We start from the raw sequence: 21,850 nt of genomic DNA on the forward strand, positions 1-21,850 counted from the left end.
GCCATCTTGCTCTGCCCCCCTTGAGCTTCTAATTTAGTAGATCTCTTTGGGGGCAAGAATTTGCATTTGTAACGAGGTCTTAAGTGATGCTGCTGTTACTGGTCTGGGGACCACACTTTGAGAACCACTGTGCTACACTACACTTCTGCATCCAGAACATGTCCTGCAGACATTTCTTCCATTCTCTGGGACATGGAGTCGCTAAAGGAACAAGTTCAATGACACCTCGTAGAAACAATCATACAAATTGATGCATTCTACAGTGTAACTGGCCGAGTCCCTAAAAAAGGCATGGCAACAAATTTAGAAATCTGCTTTAAATTTAAAAAGAATAAAGGTCCATAACAACCAAATGTAATTATGAACCTTGACTGATTTCTGGTTTGAAAAAGCAGATAGCAACCATCATGGAACAACTGGGAAGCTTTGAATATTATTATATATTAAATAATATGAGTACAAAAAGTATTTTTTTAGGTATGATGGCGGCATTGTGGGCATATAGGAGACTATCCTTATTTTTAAACTTATAGGCTAAATTATTTAGGAGTGAAGAGTCATGATGTCTACCAGTGAAACATTCAAATGGTTCATTGATATTTTGATTTTTCCAGTTTACATTGAGTTTGGTGATGTCCAATCAGATGTAACGAGAATCTTCTGAGGGGGTCCTTCATGAATAAAAAGGCAAAGCCTCATATATGAAGGGTGAAAATGGCAGAATGTTAATAATTAAATTATATATGGGTATATGTAGGTATTTAACATTCTTTCAAGTTTTCCTGTATTAGGAAAATTTCACATTAAAAAGTTGAGGGGAAAGTCTTGATTTTGACATCTTTTTTTTTTTTTTTAATCTCTTGCTCATTTTTGACTAACTTAGCTAGTTGTAGAATTTTTGGTTGACAATTACTTTTCCTCAGCATTTTAAAGGCCTTGGATCGCTGTTTGTGACTTCCATAATTGTAGTTGGGGAGCTTGTTGTGAATCTACAAATTATTATTTTATAGGTAATGTCCATTTGCATTCTATTTTTAGATCATTTTGCCTTTGGTGTGGATTTTTGTCATCACTGTACAGTATTTATATCTTTGGATATGTAAGGATTCATAGCTTATCAAATTTGGAAAATCCTCAGTCATTATCAGTTCAAACATCACCCTCTGCCCAATTTCTCTATTTTTTCCTTGCAGGAAAAATAAGCTGATACTGGACCTTCTGTTTCCAGTGTCTCCTTGTGTCAACAGCTAATTAATATTTTCTATTTCTTGCATTCTCTATTCTGCATTCTGGGTAATTTCTTCAAAATTATTTCCCCATTCACATTTTTTTCCTTCATTTCTAGAAAATCTTTTTTGGTTTATTTTTTGCAAACCTATGTTTGTCTCTTGGGCAAAGTATTGCGAGGAAAGGTTTTTGTCTTTGCACCTTTTTTTTGTACATCCTGTGATGCCTGGTGGTGTAACAGCCACCTTGTAACCGAAAAGCACACTTAGAGTAGAACAAAAGATAGATATATTCTTGAACACTGATGATATCATTGAACTTTGCACTAGCACTGAATACCCTACCTTTGTGCTCTTTGCTGTGTGAGAAAAATCTCTGCTTCCTTAAGTCATTAAACTTGGATTTCTGTTACATAGAAGAAATTCAATTCCAACAAACGAAACATCACTGAAGATATTCAAGTTATACTTGTATATGATGACTGTGTATATGAATCCAACCAAAACATTAACAGCGATTATTTCTGGGTGAAGGAATTGCAGATGATCTGTATTTCTTCTTAATATTTTTTTCCATGTTATCAACAACTTATAGATTTAATCGGTGAAATTGTCCAGTGATAGTAGTAATAGTAACAACCACAGCTTATTTACTGAGCCTACTAGATACTGAAGAACTTCAAGATAATATCTCATTGTTATCACATTACTTCACTTAATTTAATAATTTAAACACATGAAGATAAAATTGCATATTGCTTTAATTAGACTAATAAAATTGGAAAATATTCATTTCACTATGTAGGTGCTTCGCTTATTATAAATTGCAGTTACTATTATAATCAAATGAGCCAAAGTCTGAGGAATTTTAATTTCATTTTTCTTCTTTTTTCAAAATACCTGGAGGTACTCTCCGGGCTGGTTTTTGCTGAAATGGTGCTCTAGGATTCCACGAGGCATCTACTCTTCCTCTGAATGCTATTGATTGAATAATATGAGTTCTTTCATGGTGAAAAATAGTAATCATTGCTCTTCTTTCATCTTCTGTAACTTCTGACAAATGCAAATAGTAATGTTATTGCATAGCATTATAGAGATGCAGAGGCTTTCAGAATACAATTGAACACTTTCAATAATGTGTTTATCTGGGCTATGCTATATGTGAACACCCTGTCAAAACTGTGAAGGGCAATCACAGTTATTTCCATGATCTTACTGATGCTCAATATATGCCATCATGTCACAAGGCACAGATACTCCTAATGCACCCCAAACACTTTCTAACACATCACCATGGATGACTGAAATCACAACTATGATACATTCCTTCATTTCCTTAGGGCTGTGAGGAGTAACAGGAATAAATGTAGGTTTTATATGTCCTCATTAGGAAGTTAGTAATTAATTATTAAGAATGTTCAAACCTATAGGGGCGCCTGGATGGCTCAGTCGTTAAGTGTCTGCCTTTGGCTCAGGTCATGATCCCAGGGTCCTGGGATCGAGCCCCACATCTGGCTCTGCTCAGCGGGAAGCCTGCTTCTCCCTCCTCCAGTCCCCTGCTTATATTCCCTCTCTCGCTGTGTCTCTCTGTCAAAATAAATAAATAAAATCTTAAAAAAAAAAAAAGAGGGGCGCCTGGGTGGCTCAGTCATTAAGCGTCTGCCTTCGGCTCGGGTCATGGTCCCGGGGTCCTAGGTTTGAGCCCTGCATTGGGCTCTCTGCTCGGTGGGAGGCCTGCTTCTCCCTCTCCCACTCCCCCTGCTTGTGTTCCCTCTCTCGCTGTGTCTCTCTCTGTCAAATAAATAAAATCTTAAAAAAAAAAAAAAAGACTGTTCAAACCTATAGAGATAGAAAGGTAGGTAGAGAGATGGGTAATATACTTGGAGGTAAAAAAGGCTCCCCCAAAATGTAAAGTGTAATGAGGTGAGGTTGATTATCTTTGCGGTTTATATAAATCAGACATACTAGTTGATCTACAATGTTTAAGATGTATTCATAAAGAAGTTATCATTGAATATATAAGTTTTAATATATATATATTCAGAGAATTGCAAAGAATACAATTTTTAGAACTTAAATAAGCCTTAAGAGATTTAGTCCAATTCTCTCATTTTTGAAATAAAACACTAAAATGCCAGGAATAGATGATTTGGCATTCAACACATTCATGTCAAAATCAGGATGAGGAGACCTATTCTCACACTCAGTTAGATGGCCTTTTCAATACAGAGATCAAGAGAAATGAATTCCTAACCTAGGGCAAATTTCACAGAACAAAAATTTCAAAAATAAATCATTGAAAAACTTTCACTTACAAAGAGAATTATTTTCAAAGACTCAGAATTTTTAAACTAGTGAGTTATAAGACTGCCTTTCAAATATTTCTCTGCAAGAGGTATCCTTACGTTTTCGGTCAAGAAATTCTACTTCTGGAAGGTGGCAGATTATATATAGACGGTACAGGTTGTATTGGCACAAAGGGTTTTGGTGGAGAGCTGCAAAGAAAGAATCCAAATTAAGATGTCAGGTTTCAAAACTGGTTTCATTTATCACTTGATGATATATAGGAAATTGCAGAATTAATACGAAACGTCTGAACATGTAAAACTCTGCTTCACAGACCAAACCAGTGGCCCCACTGATCTCACTTATTCAGAGCAGCACTTATATTTCCCATTTGTGAAATTCATTCATTCAACAAATATTTTGTGAGTGCCTACTATATATATATATACGAAGAACTGTGCTAGGTGCTGGGGACATACATAGTGTTGACCCAAATCTACCACCAACGAGGAAAATTTTAACATGTCCATAAGTTAATTAGTAAAGAAGAGCAAGAAAACACCTCCGGGGAAGTCTTTTTTAATTTTATTTTACTTATTTGACACACAGAGAGAGAGAGCATAAGCAGAGGGAACTGCAGGCAGAGGGAGAGGGAGAAGCAGGCTCCCGGCTGAGCAAGGAGCCCGATGCGGGGCTCGATCCCAGGACTCTGGGACCATGACCTGAGCAGAAGGCAGACGCTTAACGACTGAGCCACCCAGGCGATCCCTCTGTGGGGGGGTCTTGATGCTGTTCTTTCATTTGTTCTCTTGGTTCTCTTCTTCCAGTCTCAAAGATCGCACAGGTGCCGCCTGAGATGGGCAGAGACGCAGGACACTGACCTAATATAGTTTTCTTTCTCCACTTAAAATTATTGCACAGAGTTCCGAGTACGTAAAGGTCAGTAGCCGCTTCGGATCTCAGCAGGAGCTGAGGTGAGCAGGTGCTGATCTTGCATCGTGTCTCCCTTTGGCCAGACGCACGTGCCTCTGACTTCCTTTGCTCAGGTGCCGGGATCGCTAACGAATCATGCTGTCTCTGCCGGTGGCTGCAGGTGGGAGGCAAGCACAGGTGGAAGAGCTCCTGGCGTGGCTGACGTCACACGCCCTACGCGTCCACGTGTAGGTACATTTCTAAAAACCCTCACCTAGAAATCGTGAGAGTTTCATTTTTAGGGAAAGAGTAAAGTCTCTTCTCTATTCTTCCCTGAACATATTAAACAGGGTTACTTTAGTGTAATGTGAAATAACACTATTATGATTGCCCCTAGGGCATCGTTAGCTCTTGGATTCTGCCTACATTGGAATTTCCAGACACTTCTGGAAAATACATGTGGGGAGAAGAACCACTAGGTGGCAGTAGTAGAAAGAGTTCCAGCCATTGTATGACCACATCACGGAATGGGGCTCATTTATGGCACATATTAAATTTAGGAGTAGTGCTGTGACGTTTGACTGTAAAATAGAGAGAGGCTTGATAAAAGCACGAAAATATCAATCATTAGAAGCCCAGGAAAGAACAATTGGCAACGTAAAGAAGACGGGGGCATGCTTAGAGCACGAGAATTTTTGCTAAAAACTGAAAAAGTTAATCATGTAAATGTTTTCCCTGTAGATTATAAAACATTTTGATATTTATCATATAAACACAAACTTTTCTGGCTAATGAAATCATTACATATCGCTCTTCCCTGTGGAAAACTTGAACTTTAGAAGGACTTAAAGCAGGCAATGGAAGACACCTGGTAGCTCATAAACAAAAGCTCTCAGAATGAGGAAGGCATAAAAGAAACTGGAGAGCCAGGAGCAACCAAGAATTTAAAAAGAGAGGGAATGTGTATGCAGTGGTGGAAAGGAGAGGGACAATGAAATGGATGATTCGCAAGATTTCTCAAGTGACAAAAAGGGTTTACATTTTAATCTTAAAGGGAATGAATTTAAAGTGGTAACCAATAATTATAACTACTGGACAGAGAGTAGAACGGATGTATACCAAACCAGTAATAAGGACAGATTTTAAAAGATCCACAGGGATCATGCATTGTAGTTTGAGCCAGAAAGAGAAAAGAACCTCCTTCAGTGATGGAAAAGCAAAACACAATCGTTGTTAATGAGAGTTTAGGAGGAAGAAAAAGTCACAAAGGCTTTATTGCAGAAGTCTGCTCTGCGGTTGCTGTGTTGGAGAATCACATCTGACAACTCATTACCCTATTGTGCGTTCAAGCAGCCGGGAGTCGAGTCTGCCTATGATGCTCATAGGACATGTACCAATGACATTTACTCTGCCTCCCCTTCATACTCTTTTCCCTCTGAGAACACTCCGAGTTCATTTCTTTTCTTGGCTTCTTCTCCTAGTCTTCAGTTAAGTCACTTCTTTATGTAAATTGAAAACCTTCTAGCTTTAGCGAAACAAAACATCAAATTTAGATTTACTGCTGTTACATGACTTATTAAGAACGTGTCCCCAATACTGAAAACTTGATGAGCTTATTGTGGCCCTCCGTTTATCTCATCCTAATGTAAAATCTACGGGACAGCAGGTCAGAACACTGGGCTGTTAGCCCGGCCTCTGCTTAAATTAACTTAAAAAAATAGAATTAAATAATTTGAGAGGCATCTCACCTTTAAGATTTTTCACTTTTTTCTTTGCTCTTAAGTTTTAGAAAGAAGTAATCTTATTTTCAACTCTTTCTCCCCCCCTTCATACTATTAAACATTTAACATTTTGGATTTATGAGTTTTGGATTGATGCTATAAAATTACCATAAATTAAGTTTCTCAGATATGAAATCGGTTTCCTGTGTCTGAAAGTTCTGAAAGCTTTCCATGATGTATGGGTACATTCCTTTAGAAACTATGAAGCGAAATTGCTTACACTTTCACTTTCAATAGGTTAATACTATTTAATCCACTTTCCCTCTAGGCTACTTACAAAGTACACCTCCTCGGTGGCGCCAGCACTGTCTTGCTTATCTTAATTTGGGATTCTGAGTCTAAGCAATTTACATCTATCCACTAATATATCAAAATGTCTGTACTACCTTACTGCACAAGCTTGAATTACATGAGTCACATGTATGAAGCTACTTATTATTGAAACAGAGGAGAAAAAAGTAAATAGTTGACTTCAGTCAATTTTTTAAAACTTTAAAAGCTAAATTAAGAACCATCATTTAAATGATGGTTTAAGACCACCTTTGAAGAAAATTGATGTGATTGATAATGTACCAAAACATCCACTGTTTAAAAAGATTTATTTATTTACTTGAGAGAGAGAGAGTGCATGGGGAGGAGCAGAGGGAAAGAGAGAGGGAGAGAAGCAGACTCTGCTAAGCACGGACCCTGACACGGGGTTTGATCCCACGACCCTGAGATTATGACCTGAGCTGAAATCAAGAGTCGGACGCCTAACCGACTGAGCCACCCAGGTGCCCCCAAACATCCATTTTAATAGATGGGGAAAATGATACAGAGAAGTTAAAAGCAGTTGTGTTCTATGTCTATGCAGAACAGCCTGTAGGAGTGAGTTCAGCTGTCAATGGTCAGACACTACGATTCTGAGGTTCTCGCTCAAGGTTACTTAATAAGGTCAGCATCTCCATTGTTACCACCATCTTGCTTTAAAATCTGTGGGCCACTGCACACCATATGCTTGTACTGAATATGGAAATCATCCCCGATTTTTGAAAGGCGAGCTTGGACTAAAGCAGGGGATGAAGAGGGTTGGAGGGGTCAGAATATTCTCTTCTTCAACACAAACAGCAAAGACCCAGTTGGGTCTTTTTATTTGGTGATTGTTCTGTTTTGTTGTTTGGGAGGAGTTGTCCCACCTTGAAGGGCATTTAAGGTAGAGGCTCAAATGAAGAGACCACTGAGATCATAGTCCCACCCTGATCTCAGTGTCCCTCTTCAGCCCCTGGCTATTTGCCATCAGCAGTGGACTGGGGCCAAGTGAAGAAGGAAAGAAAACGTTTAAGAGCAGAACCTGAAGAAAATGGAGACCCTCTCCTGAAAGCGGCACCCTGTCTCTTATGGTGAATCCTTAAAGCATTGCTAGGAAGCAACTCTTAAAAATTAAGGAACACAGGTGTCTAAGTGTACTTTCCAACAGTGGAACTTAATGAAACAAAGAAAACTTGAGAGAAATGAGGAGAGTAAAACTTTAGGAACAGGAGAAAGTATTTTGTGGCTGCTGGTGGTGGTGTTTTCCCCATGTGCTGGGAAAGGCAGAGACCGGAGGTCAGGGAAAGTCATCAGCCAGGAAGTAGATCCTGACTTAGAAAGACTTTGCAGAAAGGGAGGGAAGAGGAAAACAGAGCTGGAGAGGAAGGGTGTGGAAAGGTAGACCGCCTGGAGAGAAGAGGTGGGGCCCTCCTGACTCAGCCTGGAAGTCGGGAATTCAGTTTCCAGGACCTCACACTCGGCAGCTGCGTTAGGCCTCCCTGAAGCTCCCAGCCCTGTGTCTCCTGGGCCATCTCTTGGCAATCCTCCTCATAAATGCCAGTGGAGGGGAAAATGCTGAAATGGATTGAAGGTTTCCCCTCCAGGCTATTTTCTCACCCTCTGAAGACCTTGTAATTGGAGTGGAATAATAACAACACTTTAGCATTTTATACGGTTTTAGGGCTTGAAAAGGCAAAACTTTTAACACTTGAAAGTGCATGGATCTCTCATGTTAATTAATGAGCTGAATCTAATCTGTGATTGCAAATGAGGCTCACAGAAACTGAATCTGGGCACATTACTGCCCAAATACAATTAGTAGTCTAGTACTTGGGAACATTTTTCCCATATAATATCTTTAACTAAAATGGGTCAAGTGCATTATTTGCTACCAAAACTTTTCTAAAAATGCTTTTTTTGGGAAATTGGACAGAGCATTCGCTCCATTTCAAAAAAAAAAGATCTCACTACAAAGATTCTCAGTTGGAACCACTGTAGTTACGTAACTTGAATTACAATTACTATGATTTTATTTTATTTATTATTATTATTTTTTTGCTGAGAAATGTATGTTTATTCTGATACAGTTGTACAACTAATCTAGGACAAATTACCAAATCAATTTTACATTCTTTCTTCAGGACTGGGTTTTTCCATGATTTCAAATTTAGGATCTTCAAATTTGAAGTCCGGGAACATATTCATGTGTGCCTTACCATATATTTGCTTAAGCTTAAAAAGCTCCCTCTCTAGGTCTTGCTGGTACTCTGGGCCAGTATCATCGGGTCCTTCAGACGCCTGTCGCTTAGTTCTGTATTCTCTAATCTTGTCCACGAAGAGTTTCTGTACAGGATCAAGTTCCTTATTAAATGCCACCGCTGTAACAACAATGTTCCTCCTCAAATGAACTGAGACTGCAGACCGAATGAGAGAGGACAACCTGAAGAGCCTCTGGAGAATCATGGTGATTCCGTTACGGACAGGAAACGTCTCAGAGGCAGTCTGCCACAATCACTATGATTTTAAGTAGAGGTCGCTTAAACTGTTGTGACAAGTAATGATAGGGACATTATACTACCAGGCTGGCAGAACAGCCTTTCAGAGAACTAGAAAAGGCACTACTGTACGCCACCTCAGGGCTGACACAATTCTGTGTTCACGCACACACGCTTCACAAGGGAGGCATGGACTGGATTTCAGACTCTGCTCACTCCCGGGCCAGGCACCTTCGTTCAGGGCATAATCCTGTTGACTATGATAGGACAACCTTGATTGCTAACTTCCAAATCTTGTTTTGTAAAATAAATTTGCTTAAATTATTGAGTTCTTACATTTAGCACATCTTCCAATTAGTTTCATATCAAGCTCCTTCAGCTCTCTAAAAATATTTAGGCTGAATGTTATAAAACCATAAACCATGGGACTTCTGTGTCCCCATGTATTACAGTGTGACATAGTGAATGCATGATAAATATTTACTGAATGAATAAATGATAAATATTTATTAAACAAGTGAATGAATAAATGTGAAACAAAGAAACAAGGCGTGCGTTTAAGTTTCAACATTTCTTAGTCATTTGGTTAAAGCTCAGAGACTTGCATTCCCACCACTCAAGAGGAAATCATTCTAATCACATCATAGGATTGCTGTGAAGATTTAAATGAGACTATAATAAGAAAGCATTTTCTCAACAGGAAAGACAATCAAATATGTTGTTGTTTTAACGATTATTATTTCAAATGTCAGTTATGTTGTTAAACTCTGCTTACTACTTAGCAGACTTTCTAGTTTGCGAGCATCTTAATTCATCATCTAATTTACATAATCCACAGTAGAACTATTTTTGTTTTTGTCGCTGCTTCAAAATAACATTAATGTCAAGAAATGCTCTTTAAAAACATGTCTTACAGAGTTAGCTTAATAATTGAGGTGATCCTGAGAGCTAGCTAGTAGCCCATTTTATGGAAAAATGAAGATACGTGAGAGTTCCAGATCTAGCATAGTCAGTCTTTTCATCACAGAAGTGTTTGCTCAGCACCCAAGGGCCAGGTAATTCCAGTACACGGGCCAGTCCTGAGTCTTTCATAGACCTTATCACGTTTCAAAAATAAGCATGGGATTATTTGCATGTTAAAAGATGTCTAAGGTGGCAAGGCGGCCATGTTGCCAGCTCCAGGGGACATCATCCTGTGTGTAGTCAATAGAAATGCGCCCCTTGGACCTGTGCTCTGAGAAGAACAAGATGGGAAGTAACCAGAGATAATGAAAACCCATTTAAATGGGGGGGAGCAGAGAAGAAAGGCTGGTGATAGGTACATAGTAACTAGTGAGTGAGTAAGGACAGTGAGGGAGGGTGGATGGTCTTGACCAATTGCCCAGTTTCTGGTCTGAGTGGATATGCTGAGGGCAGATGTGGGATGTGGGAATCAACTCAGATTATTGTATGTTTATGAATATCTGTCTCCAACTTCTTTCCAAAGGGAAAATCAACACGATTTTAGATTAACAAAAAACAAAAACAAAAACATGGAATCCCATGAACTTGGTATAATTTTAATATTTGGGTTTGAACAATCTACGTATAAGCACATGAGTCATTTCTCCTCAGTACAGTAGATGTTCCTGATTAGCACTGAAAGCATATGAAAACTATAATTACTCTGTGTATCGATCTGATCAGAACCTTCACCATCAACGCCAGTTTGCACATATTCAAAACATTGTTTCAGGCAATTCTGAGAAATGAATAGAAAATGAATAGGAAAAAAAAACCCACATCTATTTCATGACATTATATAAACAAGTCTCCTAACTCTCATCAGTCTGAGTGTCTTTTCCCTTGGTACACCCAGAAACATTTATCCTCTGTTGCAATCGTGCATGGGTTATTTACACTTCAAGATTATAAGCTTATTGAGCAAGAACTTTGTATTATTTATTTTTCCAACCCATTTCACACTTTCTTCCACTATGTAGGTCACCTCCTTGCTGGGTGTGATTCAATATACCTGAATAAAATTTGCTGTTTACCCACTGGAAAACTTAAAAAAAACTTAATTTTTTTCTTTTGGTGTCAGCTTTATTAATATAATTCATATACCACACGATTCACCCATTGTAAGTATATAATTCATGTTTTTTGTATATTCGAAGACATGTGCAACCATCACCGCAGTCAATTGTAAAACATTTTCATCACCCCTAGAAGAACCCCAACCCCTTATTCGTTAGCTATGGCTCCCCAGTCCCCTCTGTCCCCCAGTCCTGGACAAACAAGAATGTATTTAAAAATAGTTAGTGCTCAGTGTGGTTATCTCCATAGGTGTGTCTATTCTGGACATGTCATGTAAATGGAATCACAGAATGCATGCTAAAACTTACTTCTGAGATAAAACCAAACACACAGATTTAAACAGGTAAAACTTTGTTGCTTTCGTCACTTCCCTTTGGCATGCCATGTCATCTCTCAAAACATTTTTTCCACCTGTTATTCTTGCAACAACATGTTTTAAAAGAGAGTAAGATTAAATCTTATTTTCAAGAATATTTAAGTATTTCACTATAAACACTGATCGATTTTAAACTTAAAAAAATGACACCTGTCCTCTGTGTTATTACTATTTTAACTTATGGCCATAGAAACAAACAAAGTAATACTTAGGATCTTCAGATTTGGCATCCCCTTTAGTTCCCTCACTGTGGCGTCAATGTTTGTTAGCTCATTGTGGTGTAGCAGAAGTAAGTACAATGAAGGCAGAGAGTGCAGGCCTGAAAGACATTTTTTTACAAGATTTTAAACATTTTTAATGCTAATTAAACATGCTAACTAAACAAAAGCAAAGAATACATTTCAGCTGGTACAAGGAGTCATTATTAATAATAATGTGATTTATCATTAAGAATACAACAAAGCACAAGAATTCGAATAATTGAGTGTGATGTGGACATGGAGAGCCAACTTTTTTTTTTTAATCTTTTTTTTTTAAATTTATTTATTTATTTATTTGAGAGAGAGAGAGAGAAACAACATGAGAGGGGATAGGGTCAGAGGGAGAAGCAAGCTCCCCGCTGAGCCAGGACCCCGATGCGGGACTCGATCCCAGGACTCCGGGATCATGACCTGAGCCGAAGGCAGTCGCTTAACCAACTGAGCCACCCAGGCGCCCGAGAGCCAACTTCTTTCCACTATTATTGTTTTCTGTTTTTTTCTCTGTAGCAATAATTTTTTTTTGTTTGATTTCAGAGGGGTTATTTTCCATACTCTTCTTTTTGTTGTGTTTTGTTTGGTCAGTGTTAGATTCAGAAGGCCAATCAAGGGAAAAATTGCTCACTTAACTCAATACCTTCTCCCAAATTGCTAGGTTAATATTTTCTTTACATAACAGGAAACTACATATTCATATCACTTTTGTTGATTCTAAGTTTCACATATTCCCACATTTTTAACAGAAATGAAAGTGGGTTGTGTCTTTACAAAGCCACATCATAGTTCAATTGGCAAGATTTTCTTTCTCCATGGTACATAGAATCATTGTAGATCTTAAAATTTATGACATTTTGACTCTATGATACACGATACTTAAAACAAATGTTTTGTGCTGTATCTCTTTGTATTTCATGATCCTAGTGCATCATGTACTTCTGTACCTGACTTAAATTGTCAACTTAGAGATAGTTACACATGTAAAATTAACTCAGAGTGAAAAGAGAAAGAATTTGGCTGGTAAAAATTATAGCCATTGAAAACATTAAGACCATTTATAAAGTTACGTTTATTAATGCTCCCAAATATTGTTAAAATTCGCTTCCCTAATACCCACTTTGTGTCCAACTGTGCAGGAGGATGGCAAAACTTCTATTTAAAAAAAAGATTTTTCTACATTTTGAATGAGGCACATGACAATATTACATTAACACTGTAATCCGAAGCACATTTTTCAAAATGAAATGTAAATAAGAACATTTAAAAAAATGGATTTCATCGCATATTTTCAACAGAAATGTTCAAATAGATTTTTGCATACCATTAGCAGTACGATAGTTACCAGTTATTACTCAATTGAAAATCTATTCAATCAGCAGAAAACATTTAAGACATACCTCCTATGTCAAATATGGCATTGTTGTTCAGATACAGCTCTACCAGACAATAGTTTCTAGTTAAAAACGTTATTCCCTGGAGCTGAAAATGAAAGAGAATAATATACTTTCTATAGTAATTATATGTGTATATATATCTATGTATCTATAAATAAATGTGAGTATATATATTTATAAAATTATAATAAGATCATAGAAGTTTGATGTTTGCTCTTATGATGATTTCTGACCATTTGGTCTGGGCTATGAATTTCCATCTGGATTGTCTTTGAGGGCATTGCAATGAAAAGGATGTTTTCAGCTAATTGAAGACAAACCTCTCATCCTGTCTCTCCCAAACTTCTTGCATAGTTTTAGATGCCTCTGTAATCTGGCCTGACCCCTTTGCTCTAACCTTGCTTCTCACAGTTCTGCCCCTGGCAGTGGATCTGGCTCCCCATACCCACTAACTCACCATCACACATTATTTAGGGACTGGTACGTGCCAGGGGCTTTCTCCTCAATGCTGAAGCCATTTCTGCATCTGTGTAGGAGTCATGCCTTCTCTTGCCTGCGTGACTTTCTCCCTGGTGCAATTCTGATCTTTTTTTTTTTATTAAGATTTTATTTATTTATTTGACAGAGACGGCGAGGGAGGGAACCCAAGCAGGGGGAGTGGGAGAGGGAGGAGCAGGCTTCCTGCTGAGCAGGGAGCCTGATGTGGGGCTCGATCCCAGGACCCTGGGATCATGACCTGAGCCGAAGGCAGACGCTTAACGCCTGAGCCACTCAGGCTCATCCCTCCCCCCCTTTTTTAAGATTTTATTTATTTGTCAGAGAGAGAGAGAGAGAGTGAGAGAGAGCAAGCACAAGCAGGGGGAGTGGCAGGCAGAGGGAGAAGCAGGCTCCTTGTTGAGCAGGGAGCCCGATGTGGGACTCCATCCCAGGACTCTGGGATCATGACCTGAGCTGAAGGCCAACATTTAATCGACTGAGCCACCCAGCCGTCCCATGTTTCCAATCATTCTTAAGCATCAGCCCTTGTCCAACAGGGCATACCAAACCATGCTTGAGGGACGCCTGGGTGGCTCCATTGGCTAAGCGCCTGGCTTAGGTTATGATTTTAGGGTCATAAGACCAAGCTCGGGGCTCACACTCAGAGGGGAGTCTGCTTGAGATTCTCGCTCTCCTTCTATCCCTCCCCCTGCTCATGTGAACGTGCTCTCTCTCAAATAAATAAACAAAATTTTAAAAACATCCCCAAAGTGATGCTTGGGTGGCTCAGTCGTTGAGGGTCTGTCTTTGGCTGGGGTCATGATCCCAGGATCCTGGGATGGAGCCCCTCCTCTGGGATATAGTATGAGCAGGGAGCTCGATGCAGGGCTTGATCCCAGGACCCCAGGATCATGACCTGAGCCGAAGGCAGATGCTTAATTGACCGAGCCACCCAGGTGCCCCTCATATCTTACTTTTAAGATTAGATTCGAAATTTAGTTCTATGAACTGCAAATAGTTAAAAGCAGTCTTGAAAATTCCCCAAATGAAGTACTGTATACAAGAAACGGGGTCTTCAACTCTACACTGAGGGTCAGAAGTGACTGTTACTCTGCAAGGAGAACTCTGTTTAAAAAAAAAAAATATTGACTCTATGACCTCTATACAATTTAACAATTTGTTTGAGTTATGAGGATGGTAGAGCCATGGAGGTGAGGCAGGTATCTTCTAAAAGCAGCAGGTAAGTTAAATATAAGGCGATCTTTCTACCTAATACAGGATCTATCAGGGAGAACATTCCCATTAAGTAGTTACTGACCACGTGCTTAGTACTTTCTATACAGAAGTATATGCTCATGATTATAAACTAGTTTTAGGAGTTTATTAAAACTTATCATAGCGATTATCGTTATCAGTTAAGTAGAACTGTTTTGGCCTTCCTTGGATTGATTCAGAGAGATGCCGATGCATCTGATTTAGAGGATTTATTGCAAATTTTAGTCCTGAGACATAGCTCAGAAAAGCTATTTTAGGTTTGTATGCAAAGTCTCAAAACTGATTTCTTTTAATGCGTTTTTCTTTAATGTGCGTTTGCAGCATTCACAAATTATGAGGCTATAAAAGGCACGTGTGCTGCTCATCTCATCATTTCACAGATTCATCTGCACCCAATTATGTCAGCCCTCATGCAGGAGGACCACCAGCAATTTCCCACAGCTTTTCTTACATCACGAGAGTGACTACGTTCCTCCCAGGTAGGTGACCATGCAACGCAAAGAGGGTGCGGGGGTCCCAACTGGCTGCCTCTGCCTTTCTCCTCTTCCTACTGGCCTCCTGACGGCAACTCATTGCCTTCCATCCTTCCTTCCGCTCACCACTCCCTGATCGAATGGTAGCCACACCTGACACAAGTATAGACAACAAACCCGAGCTGGAACCATGACTTCTTCCCTTCTCTTCCAGTTGCCTGCCCGAACACACATCAACAGAACGTTTCTAATGACTCAAGACTTTAATTCCTCTTGCATTACTTATTAACACATGAAGAATACCAATAAACTCCATAGTTTCATCTTGATTATAGAATCATGGTTTTCCCAAGAGCATTAATAATCTTTGGGCCATGACTACTGGGACTTCAAGACTGCATGGTTTGTTGGGTGGGATGGGTAGGAGAATGGAGTGGAAAGAGATAAAGCTAGTTCATGAGGACCCTGGAAGCTATTACAAGATTTTGTGCAGAGGACTGTGACTGTCTAATTTTATTTTAGAAAGTAATTGGCAGGGAAGAACATGGTTTAGAAGGGAGAGTAAGTATAATGGCAGGCGTTGAATGAGAAGGGGGTTACACTAATTCAGAAGACTATGTGGCGTCCCAGAGGAGAGTAATTGCAGTGGGAGAAGAAAAGTAGAGGGAATTGAGAGACAGGTCCAAGGTAGAATTCACAGGACTGAATAGATACTGCAATGTAGCAAGCTGTTGAGGTCAACATCTAGGAATGAGAACTGGAAGACATGCTGATGGTTCTGACACTCAAGCCATTGTTAAAGTAAATGGTATATATAAAATATATATAGTGTTATAATTATCCATTTAGAAAAATCTACACTATTAATTTGAAGGATCACCATAGGATTTATATTGAATGTGACATTTCACAAAACATTTATTTTAATTCAGGGCTCGGACATAAGTGCTCAATAAACAAGAGCAATTATTACTTAACCATTATTTTTTAGAGAGAGAGAGATAGAGAGAGCTGAGAGTACTTCCATTTAATGTAAAGCACTTACAGGTAGCCCCTGAGGTACTAGTGGAGAAAAAAATATGCCAGCAGGAATTTAAAATTAAGGAGGCATTCTTTTAGAACAGGGCTTCTCAACCTCTCTAACTATTGACATGTAGGGCCAGATTATTCTTTGTTGGGGTTGGGAGGGCAGTCCTGTTCATTGTAGTATGTTTAACAGCAAATCTAGTCTCTACCCACTAGATGCCAGTAGAACACACACACTCCACTTGGGACAATCAAAAGTGTCTCCAGAGATTGCCATATGTCCCCTGTAAGGGAAAGATTGTGTGTGTGTGTGTGTGTGTGCGCGCGCGCGAGCGCGCAAAGTCACTTCTTGTTGGGAACTGCTGATTTAGAGTCAAGGGAAGAGGGGAGAGTCAACCTGATTAATTGCTAGTTATCAGTTGGCCCCTAGCTAGATGGCTTCACAGACATTATCTAATATGATGCTTACAATAGCCCTGTGTTACTTGTTTTATCCCTATTTACCTAGGAGGAAACTGGGCTCAGCGAAGTTAAACAACTTTCTCAAGGTAACAGAGCAAGGATGCAAATCCAAGTCTGTCTGATTCTCAGATCAAAAACTGTCATATAGTACATCATAATTGGGTTCATTAAAATAGAGGAACCTCTATATAAAGTAACCAGAAGACATTAATTTTGAACATACTTTGAAGTAATGGAAAATATTGTTAGTTTGAGTAATGGAAAATACTCTATAAATTATTTTTTCTACTATTTCAGCAATGTCTTTCACCAAAAATCATGCTTAAAATACATCCAAAAATATTTGGCATAAAATGGGAAAAAATAGAAAACTCATCTCTCAACATATATGTCCAGCAAAGTACTATACATATACTAAACCAACTAAAATTCCATAATGTATGTTGTAAAGCTACTGGAAAAAAAGTAGCAATTCAAAAAATTCTTTACAAATACTTAAAATAGCACCTTAAAAATCATTTAATTTTTCAAATGCTCTAAGCTGTTTTTAGAACAAGGTATATTTGGTATTAAATGAATAAATAAATATATATGTACCCAAACCTTATTGAAGGAATGAACTAAAATTGTATATATTGGCATATGGAATATTTTCCAATACTCAATCTAAAATTTTCCATTGCTCAAACTACTAATATTTTCTATTCAAAATATTTTCAAATTAACATCTTCTCGATGGTATATATATATTAAATATATACTTATTTAATCTTCACAACAAACTCATGAGGTATGAGTACTATTATTACCTTATTTTAAGGTTAAATCATTTTAAATCATAACTAGATATATAGTGTAGATATCTATGAATTTCACAAGCGTGCAGTGAAGCCTTATTTAGGTTATTTATGTTGATTTACTTTTTTTGAAGAGGTTTTAAATATTTGGCAAAATATAATTCTTTCAACAAAGTTGACATAAAGGATAGAATTAATGTTGCCCTGAGGCAACAGAAACATGTAAGAGCCCAAATTATGTGGAATGCATGCTAGTTCATTTTATTCTTTAACAGCTCTTGTGCTCTACTATGGGATTTGTGTGGCTCTAAATCGTTTTTTAGAATAAAGTATGTTATGTATAAATGAATAAATAAATATGTAGATACCTAAACCTTATTGAAGGAACCAACTAAAATTCCATGATGTATGTTGTAAAGGTACTTGGAAAAAAGTAGTAATTCGAAGAATTCTTTACAACTATTTAACATAGCACGTTAAAAATGATTATTTCATTTTTTAAATTGTGATTTGCTAATTTTGTACATCAGTGTTCCTTTCTAATATATACAAATTTGTGCTATTTACCAAATTCTCAATATGTGCTGACTGCTTAGGAGATAGGAAACAGTAACATATATATATTTTTTAATTATTAACATATAATGTATTATTTGTTTCAGGGGTACAGGTCTGTGATTCATCAGTCTTACACGATTCACAGCGCTCACCCCAACACATACCTTCCCCAATGTCCATCACCCAGCCACCCCATCCCTCCCACCCCTCTCCACTCCAGCAACCCTCAGTTTGTTTCCTGAGATTAAGAGTCTCTTACGGTTTGTCTCTCTCTCTGGCTTCATCTTGGGAAACAGTAACATATCTTAATGGCATAGAAGAATGAGTCCAGGATCTCTCTTAAAGTGATTTTTTTTATTTTAATCAGAGCATTCTCTGGTCAGTTAGTATGGAACACGGTATTATAAATAAGCATTTCAATGATTTTTTAGATGATGAAGTTTAAAAACAATGACTTTGCCAGAAGAGGTATTTTTATTTGAACTTGGTTTGTAAAATCTGTCACCTCTTTGGTCTTTGCTACATGGCAGAAACTCAGATTCCATTTTGGACTGTTGCTTGGTCTAATCACATGCTTCTTCTAATCTGAGCCAAATGCAATATACCAAAGGACTGCTAGTTCTTCCAGAAATGGAAGAATACCACCATTGTGGCACCAGGATTATGAGTTCATTATTGAATATGTGTAAAAGAAAATTTTTGAGGTGATGAGCCCAAACACAAATGGATCAAATGAATAGACCATCTGAAATGGTAGTGTTAAAGGCAAGTCACTCTACTTCTCATGGAAGGTTGGAAAGGATGGACGGTGACCTAAAATTCCCTCGGTCAGGCTTACTGGAAGATGAGACAAGGAAGGGAGCCTTTAGAAGGCGTCAGTCAACATGCATCTAAGAGCAGCTGCCTCCCACTGATTCTGTGAGGGGAGCTGAGCAAAAGGTGACCCGGAAATGGAGGTGATGCAGAACTAGCGACTGACGATGCTGTACAAGGAGCAAGTAAGCCCTCAGAGAGCATCCTGAAGGAACCAGAGTTGCCTGAGCAAATCTAACAAGGCTGGGACATGGGAAACAACTTGTACTTACTTCATCTACTAGTCCAGGGTCAGACCAGAAGCTCCAGTTTGATCACCCACTAGGTAATAATGGGGAGAAGTGCCTTCTCTCCTAGCGTGTTAGGTTCCAAATACATCAAACTGTGTTCATTGCCTCCCAAGTCTGTTACTTTCTGGCATTCCATTCCGGGCAGTTCGCAAATGCCATGCCCTCACCAAAGCACAGCCATTCCCTCTGCCCTTAATTTTCTTATCAGAACAGGTGCTGTCACATTTATTGTTACATATTCTATCAATGGCCTAACGCAAGTACAGAACAGGCCACATCAGGTAGGAGGCTTTTGGCGCCAGGTAATCTCTGAGCTCAACTCAAACTGGCCCATTAATAAATGGAAACTTTATTATCTCACATACCAAGAAGTCCAGTGGTTGTGAGAGCCTCACTCTTAGTATTGCAATGATTCTCTGGCCTGTGCTTTTCTCTAAATGTCACATACATTCTCAGGATGATGGGATGGTTCCTGCTTCATATCCAGGCAAGAAAACATCAGGGAAATGAGGGACCTCTCTTCTAGTGCTCTCTTTTAGGAATGAGGAAGCCCCTCACAAAACCTCCCTGCAGATTCTATGTCTCTATTACCATAATTGGGATATGTTCCCATTCATTGACTAGCTACTCACAAGGATGATGGGACTATACTGAATGGCTTAGACAGTTCAGGATCCACTCCCTGGAACTGGGGATGGGGTCACCTACCTGAGTAAAAAGGAGACATATATACCAAAACCTAAGTCCAGATTCTGCTGGATAGGTAAAAGGAGAAAATAGATACTGAATGGACAACCAATAATATCCAGTACATACCCCTCAACAGAATTACTGGTTGAATAAATGAATAAACAACAAAGACGGGTTCATTTTACTACTTTGTGCCATCATTTTTCCCAAATAGAGGGTAATTTTAAGATATTCACTAGTTTAATAACAATGCTGATCACAAATTCAGACCATTGTTAACAAAACGTTGCAATTCTAAATATTTACATTCTTATGTCAATGTTAATGTTTTTCACCATATTTCTCCACACCATTTCTGTGTTGGTATAATGACTTCTTAGTGGTGATCCTAGTGCTGTCTCGATTTTAAAGAAAAGTAATAATTAAATTTTTACATATGAATTTTGGTGAAGTACTCTCATAGCTAATATGCTCACCAGAGTTTGGGATTCTGAATAAGACTTTAATTTTTCTTTTTTTTTAAGATTTTATTTATTTATTTGAGAGAGAGAGACAGATAGTGACAGAGATAGCGAGAGAGAGCACAAGCGGGGAGGAGAGGGAGAAGCAGGCTCCCCGCTGAGCAGGGAGCCCGATGCGGGGCTTGATCCCAGGACCCCGGGATCACAACCTGAGCCGAAGGCAGATGCTTAACCGACTGAGCCACCCAGGCGCACCAAGACTTTAATTTTTCATGAAATGTGAGTACTCAGGCAGCTTAGCAACCAGTCAATTACTGACCAATAGGAAAACTCACATGAGCTTTTTTACTTACCCAAGTAACACTTAAAACTTATTTTGGATAGCTTATCCTTTCAGTGTTCTATGAACTAAATAAGTCTGTTATTATAAAGAACAAAGTTAAATGATGATGATTTTGGAAATAATATAGTTAGTTTGTTGAACAGAAAGAGCCAAGCACAAGAAGAGAATTCAGCCTCTTGTTGCATTCCTTCCCCACCCACTGCCCTTTAGAAACAGAAGAAAGTGAAATAGTTGGCAGCATATTCAATCCCTTCCTATGGACCTAATGTATCTGTGTCAATTGTATGAAAATTCAATGGCTGGAGATGGGGTGGTGTTCACTACCAAAAGCCAAAAAATAGTTTTAAAAATCCTAATTATATCTCCCCCATGTTCTTCCCTTAAGAACTGAACCCTCACAAGAGGCACACGTGGAAAACAAAGATTAGTCATTTGTGCCATGCTTTTGATGATTTCCATCTTTTTCTAATCAGAGGTCACACACTGTGACCCAGGATAATTTCTGGCAGGGTGTTTAAAAGAGTTTTAAACTCCTGTGCCCTTAAGTGGTGCGTGCACTTTCCATTTCAGTAGCTAGTCGCCTGGGTCTTGAAGGTAATTGCGTTTATTCTCCTAGAAATGATTTCAAGCTTATGAGATTTATGCTTACACTTAATACAAAAAGCACTTTCATTTTCCATTTCCCACTTAGTTGGTTAAAAAAAAAAAAGAAGACTGAAAATGCCATGTAATATTGCAATGCTTTTATAAACATGGCTGCTTAGGGATTCAGGGCTGTGAGTCTGGGCTACTGTTGACAAGCAGACTACTGCTGAAAAGTGAAATTCTTTCTAATCAACTAGTGTTTGAAAGTCTAAATTCAAAATGTTCAGACTGGATCATCAATTTATAACGAACAAAAATACAAGCTGTTGGAACGTCAAATTTTTGAAAGTTGAGAATAACCAACTGACTAGTTAACTCTAATGATTGTTTGGGTTTGCATTTTAGTTCAGCCCTGCTCTTTGCCGTGGAGGGAACTTGGAGCCCCAGTCAGACACCCACAGTGGGAGGGCATCGCCTCCTGTACCTTAGCCTCTAAGAGAAGCTTTAAG

The 21,850-nt window shown here is 38.6% G+C and overlaps 1 protein-coding gene and 1 pseudogene across 1 annotated transcript in view; both read right to left on the minus strand.

The window, feature by feature from the left end:
* Positions 1-21,850, minus strand: part of LRRC72 (leucine rich repeat containing 72) — a 39,102-nt gene that overhangs the window by 6,436 nt on the left and 10,816 nt on the right. The window contains exons 4-7 of the mRNA XM_006736131.1: positions 13,095-13,176; positions 11,652-11,762; positions 3,632-3,721; positions 2,127-2,279 (exon numbers count right to left, since the gene is read on the minus strand). Coding sequence (XP_006736194.1) covers positions 2,127-2,279; positions 3,632-3,721; positions 11,652-11,762; positions 13,095-13,176 — 436 coding nt within the window. The remainder of the gene's footprint in view (positions 1-2,126; positions 2,280-3,631; positions 3,722-11,651; positions 11,763-13,094; positions 13,177-21,850) is intronic.
* Positions 8,618-8,993, minus strand: LOC102733178 (ATP synthase peripheral stalk subunit F6, mitochondrial pseudogene; annotated as a pseudogene).

The sequence above is a fragment of the Leptonychotes weddellii genome, chromosome 12 (genome assembly GCF_054177405.1).
Source record: "Leptonychotes weddellii isolate Sample4059 chromosome 12, ASM5417740v2, whole genome shotgun sequence".
Taxonomy (NCBI): domain Eukaryota; kingdom Metazoa; phylum Chordata; class Mammalia; order Carnivora; family Phocidae; genus Leptonychotes; species Leptonychotes weddellii.